The sequence below is a fragment of the Anabas testudineus genome, chromosome 12 (assembly GCF_900324465.2).
Source record: "Anabas testudineus chromosome 12, fAnaTes1.2, whole genome shotgun sequence".
In the NCBI taxonomy this organism is placed as follows: Eukaryota; Metazoa; Chordata; class Actinopteri; order Anabantiformes; family Anabantidae; genus Anabas; species Anabas testudineus.
In genome coordinates this window covers 7,275,498-7,281,181 of record NC_046621.1, presented here as the reverse complement: position 1 = coordinate 7,281,181, position 5,684 = coordinate 7,275,498, and the positions used below count along the sequence as shown (strand labels likewise).

Sequence of the window (5,684 nt, the reverse complement as noted above, 5' to 3'; positions counted from 1 at the left end):
ATTGCGAGTTATTGCTGCCATTTAAATGTGCTTCTCTATTACACCAGCAGGGAAATCTACAATTACAATAACTAGTGAGGTTCATTCATTTTTCTATGCACCTGATGTTCATTTCATGGCGTCACCTTGTTTTTTCTTTAATGAGGTGATGGTAATGAAGATAGAGAGTGAGTATCATCATGGTTTCCTTATTTCAAATACATTTTTTATTATACTGTAAAATACAAAACAATAACAAAGAAATTTTATTTACAAATGTACAAAATTCATGATTATATTACATATTTAAGCTATAAACAAAACATCTTTGTTCAGAGTTTCTCATTCAATACAAAAATATGAATGTCTCATATAAATTATTGCACAACTGCAGTGCGTTAAAGATTGCCATCACCATTAAAAAAAAAAAAAATGAAGCGTTCACCTGATTTAAGTCCGATTGTGGAAGAGAGGTTTCCAAGAAAAACACAACAACTATATGGCATTTTTCATAGTTTTCACCCATTTGGTATATTTTCCTTAATCTTTGGTACCTTTTCTTTAAAAAACAAACAAAAAAAAAACTTTCTACAGATTCACTGAGCACCATTCTGTTTAAATTAACATTGTACCTGAAATTAATGGCATTGCAGGTGAAATGTGTATATAAATATAGATGTATTTATTAATACAGTATTTGGACAGTGTGTATGTGTTAACAGAGCCTTTAATGGCGTGTTGCTGGCAAAAGGCCTCTGGAGATGTTTGTCTGTTGCTCCTGGTTTTCCCTGACAAAAATACATTTCCAGTTAAAAGTTGTTGGCACCTGGTCCTCCAAGTTTTGTCGGTTAAATAGGACAAATTCCAGTTTGGTCCCTTTTCATAAAAGGTTTACAACCCTGACTGAGAGTTCTCGTCGAGTCACCTGCACAGTGTGCTGAGATGGGATCAGTCTTGAGAGAGTAATGCTCTTTTTGCTGTGAACGCCACAGCTTGTCTTGTTGCTTGACAATGTCTTGAAGGCAAAGTATGGTTTAAAAAAAAAACAAAAAAAACAATGTCGGTCACAAGTTTTTTCAGGGTTCTGCTAATATATATTTTATCTCTGGAGCCTTCATCCATTGTTATCCAGTTTGGTCCTTCAACCATGTCTCATAAGTGTCTCTTCATATGGAGAGCAAGGTGGTCTGACCTTGAGAAGGCCCGGTCACATTTCTGACACTGGAATGGCCGGTGGCCCGTGTGTTTCCTGTAGTGACGTGTGAGCTCGTCTGAACGTGCAAACTTCCAACCGCAGCCTTCCCAGTCGCAGTGGTAAGGCTTCTCCCCTTTGATGGGAACACAATACACAGCAGTTAGTGCTGGCCCTGAGGATAAACTGGCCCAACCTTCCCCAACTCCAAGAGAAAAGAGGTCCATCCTGTCCTGCAGCTACTGCATAAAGGCTAAACTCATCAGCCCACATTTTGTATTTGAGCAGGGATCAGTATCAACCTGTTTCACTGCACCTGCCAAACAGTTCCCCTCACCCAACCCCCACCCATCGAACTCTCATTCATTCAACACAAACATTCGCTGCACAATTAACTTATTATGAAAGTGTTAAACATCGTTCCAAAATAAATCTCAACAGATTAATCCAGCTTGATGACAATAAAGAAAGCTATCTGCACTTACATAAATGGCGGAAAAAAAACAACGAAGGAATGAATGAACAGTAACAGTTACATACCTGTGTGCGTGCGGTGATGCGCTTTGAGGTGAGAGCTCTTTGTGTACGTTTTCCCACAGCCAACGTAATCGCACGTGTGCGTGGCGACTCTCTTCCTCGGCCAGGACCGTCGACCACGTTTAGGCTTTGGCTCTTCTGGCAAGCAGTCCCCACTAGAGATCATAAGGGACTCTGTGGTGTAAACAGAGTAAACAGTAACAGTCAGTGGCGTTTATATACATTATCTCCATGCACATGTTCAAATATATCTGTGTAATAAGGTCAAAGATTCTCTTTGGCTGAATAATTAGCAGATCATTCATCATCTTTCTGGCCTTTACTGAAGAAAACACACATTTCAGATACCTAAGCTGGTAAACAATTAGCACAATACCCCTCATCAATTATTACATTTCTGTCAACTTTGAGTTGAAAACATTACATTTAGTTTGTCAGTATTTCAAGTCTCGTTAGAACGATCGTATAAAGGGGCACGATCAATAAGAGAATCGCATTTCAGTTAAACAACCATTGTAAAACTACTGAATATTATTATTTTGCCAGGTTTAAAGAGATTTCTGATAAAAAGAAGTTAATTTGATGTAGACTTTAAACCCTTTCAATCACTGGTTTTATGGTATGGAGTCTAATTAAACCCTTGAGCTTCAGGTTTAGGTAGGTTCAGGTTTTAAAATAGACTATGAAAGGTGTTAGTCTGTTTCCTATGTACTGTATGTGCTTATTTTCTTTGTCTACCTTACGAAATCTATGAGAAATATGTTCTAACCTTGGTACTGCATCGATGATGACTGAGGGTAGGAGGTGTAGCCCTGCGGGGAGCTATGGTGGTATCCCTGGGGAGGTAGAGGGATCTGCGAGTGGGGATGTCCCAACACCTGGTGCTCCCGGCTCAGAGGATGGTCTGGGGAGAGGGAAGAAGATGAGGATAACCTCCCGCCTGTTATGGATCGCCCTCCACTAGGGAACCCGTGTAGATCCAAGTGTCCAGGGCGCTGCTGCTGGCTCCCTCGGCCCTGGGAGTTCACCCCAGCCATGTGTAGGTCCATGGGCTGTGAGATGGTGCAGTTACTGGGGTTCTCCTGCTTTATCCTGTGGCATGTAAAGGGCGGTGAGGCACGTGAAGGAGTTGGGTCTGACACAGCATTAACACAGGCCTTGCTTACGTTCACGCCTTGGCTGTATTCTCCAATGTCCATTGTTGTCTTCACCACAAACTTGCCATGGAGGCTGGTGGGGTGGAGGTATGCTGGGTCTAACTCTGGTCTCATGAGCTCTGCCACAAAGCCCCCAGAGGGCGAAACGTCATTGATATCTGGGATGGTATAGAGCAGCTCACTGGCAGTGCCCTGAGGCGAGGGGAGAGGGTACGATGAGGAGAAAGAGCCAGGGGAAGGAGACAGGGCCTGGGCAGAGCTGCATGCCATGGCCTCCTCCTGCTGCTGCTGCTGCTGCTGCTGTTGCTGCTGCTGTTGCTGAAGAATGGAGTTTGACAGAATAAAATCGTAATCTAAGTCCAGGTCTGGCTCCGTGTCTTTCTTGGACATGCTGGGGCTTGTTGTGCTGGTGGCGGTGGGATGGTCTGGGATAGTGCAGTTGCTTCCGGCTGGCACACTGAGCCTCCTAAGATGGGACAACTCCTCCTTCCATCTCTAGAGGAAAGTTACAGAGGCATTAATAGTGTACTAGTATAAACTGCCTGTTTCTGTCATGTTACTAATACTGGCCAAGAAAATCACTTGTGACTGTGTCCTGTCCCACTTACAAATAGGTGCATGTTTGCATAAGACACCAGATATAAGTTAAAGCTGCAAGCAGAAAGAAACCTGGGTCTCTAATGCAGAGTGACTGTTATGACAGCTCAGCTACAGAGCAAAGTCTGGTGTAGCAAGTGTCCTTGGCACAGAACACTTACTTGAATACAGATTTGCCTTCTTCGTCATTAAACTGCATTGGAAAGCAGGAGGGGGAGTGCCACACACTACCAAGTAACACTTGTCTTTTACGAATAAACAGTGAGGCAGGAAGAAAATGATCAGGCCGAAAAAGCCATCAGGAGATTGTTGCAAACCATGTGGAGATTATTAAACAATCTAATGTAAGAATACACCAAGTAATCTCCATGCTTGCTGAAAGACAGGAGAAGCCTATGTGCTGTAAAGTGGTGCACGCCCCAGCAGAGCGTGTTGTCAATCCTTAACAGTGCACATAATAACATGGAAGCGATCTGCACTGTAAATAAACTGGCTACAGATCCCCCCCCCCCCACACACACACACACAGTCACATTCAGACATCCATGGCTATTTGGCATATAATAAGAGGTGACCACAGGCTACTCACTAAATTGGCACTTCCTGTGGATTTACTCTTGACAGTAGGGCCGCTGGCAAACGTGGATATGGATGGCAGAAGAGTCCCACCTAATGCCATCTCGACGTCATTTGGAGGCTGCCTGAAATTTAAACAGAAAACATCTTAAATCCTCGTGGAGGGAGGGGGGGATGAAGATCTTGGAAGCGCGGCTGCAGCCTGTTATAGTCCACAAGCAGATGCTCATCGGTCAAATGCTGCTATGAAAAGTTTCTCAACAAGCTCCACACCTCATCTGTGGGAATGTGTGGACCTCTCTCGGCGGCTCCTCGCTGCGTTTGCACTTGTTAAATATCCCCGGGTGGAAAGTTTGCGCTCCTCGCCGCGCGTCACGCTATATGATCCAGGACATGCCGCCCCGCTGACGGGCGCGCACACGGACGTCTGGTCTGGAGGTCTGAAGCGGCGTCTCCGGACGCGAGGTGGGAACGTGTGTGTGTGTGGGGAGGGGGGGAAATCCCTGGCGTGTGTGGCCGTGCAGGGACCGGCAGACTGAACTGAGGGAAGCGCCCGAGAGGTATCCTTAAATCACTGGTGCTGGACACGCCTTCGTTGCCCGGCAACAAGCGAGGAAAAACATTAGCGCGAGGGAGGGAGCACGTGGGGGAGGAGGGAGGGCTGGGGCGAGCAGAGAGAGAGAGAGAGAGAGAGAGAGAGAGAGAGAGAGAGAGAGAGAGAGAGAGAGAGAGAGAGTTTGTTTGTATTCATAGCAACAGTACCTATCCTCACTGCTGTTATTCCTGTGCAGTGTGGGTGAAGACGCATCTTTCCAGATATGAGAATAAAAGTGGCTGTTATTTAATTATGCCTGGAGCGTCACCCTCAGGTGTGGAAACACCTGGAGGTCAGAAACACGCCTTTATTAAAAATAGGCTGCCTATCCCCTGCATTTAAATTACATCATGGAAGGGTTCTTATTCTAGAGGGGCCCCAGGGCAAAAAAATGAGTTGTTGACCAGTTTCTTATTTCGTCCCCCAGACACACTCGTGCAAAAAAAAAAAAGCATTAGCTGGTTAATTGTTTAGTCAGTTGACAGAAAAATGTATATTAAGCAATTTAGATAATTGTCAATAAGTGTTGTAGTTCAAGTTCAACTGTGAGTGTGGCTTTTCCCATTTGTAGTAAACTCACCATCTGTAGGTGAATAGCAATAAGAAGATGTTAACTAGGGAACAATAATACAGTGGCAAGAAAAAGTATGCAAATCTTTTTAGAATTGTGGTTTTCTGCATTTGATTTGTCATAAAACGTGATCTGATCTTCATCTAAGTCAAAAGTGCTAACAAATATAATGTGCCTAAAGTAATACAAACAAAACAATTACCATAAAAACCTTGCAAGTGCAAGTGGAAAAATCTAATTGGAGTCAGGTGTTAGCATACCTGGAGTCTTATTAAGAAAATTATTTTGAGGGTGTGGACTACAGCTACAACATGTTGTGTTTGTGCCAAATTAAGAAGAATGTGCTTATGTGAGCCATGACTCGACAAAAGGAGCTTTCAAAGGATCTACGATCAAGAATAGTTGATTTACATAAAACTGGAAAGGGTTACGAACAGATGTCAAAGACTTTCACCTTTCTACAGTTAGACAAAATGTTTT

General features: G+C 43.8%; 1 protein-coding gene across 1 annotated transcript; it reads right to left on the bottom strand.

Annotated features, from left to right (window-relative positions):
- Positions 1 to 244: 244 nt before the first annotated feature.
- klf4 (Kruppel-like factor 4) lies at positions 245 to 4,582 on the bottom strand. The gene is made up of 5 exons (XM_026356776.1): positions 4,312 to 4,582; positions 4,052 to 4,163; positions 2,478 to 3,360; positions 1,712 to 1,882; positions 245 to 1,307 (listed from the first exon to the last, which is right to left on the bottom strand). The coding sequence occupies exons 1-5, from the start codon at positions 4,314 to 4,316 to the stop codon at positions 1,132 to 1,134; spliced, it is 1,347 nt and encodes a 448-aa protein (XP_026212561.1). The 5' UTR covers positions 4,317 to 4,582; the 3' UTR covers positions 245 to 1,131.
- Positions 4,583 to 5,684: the final 1,102 nt, after the last annotated feature.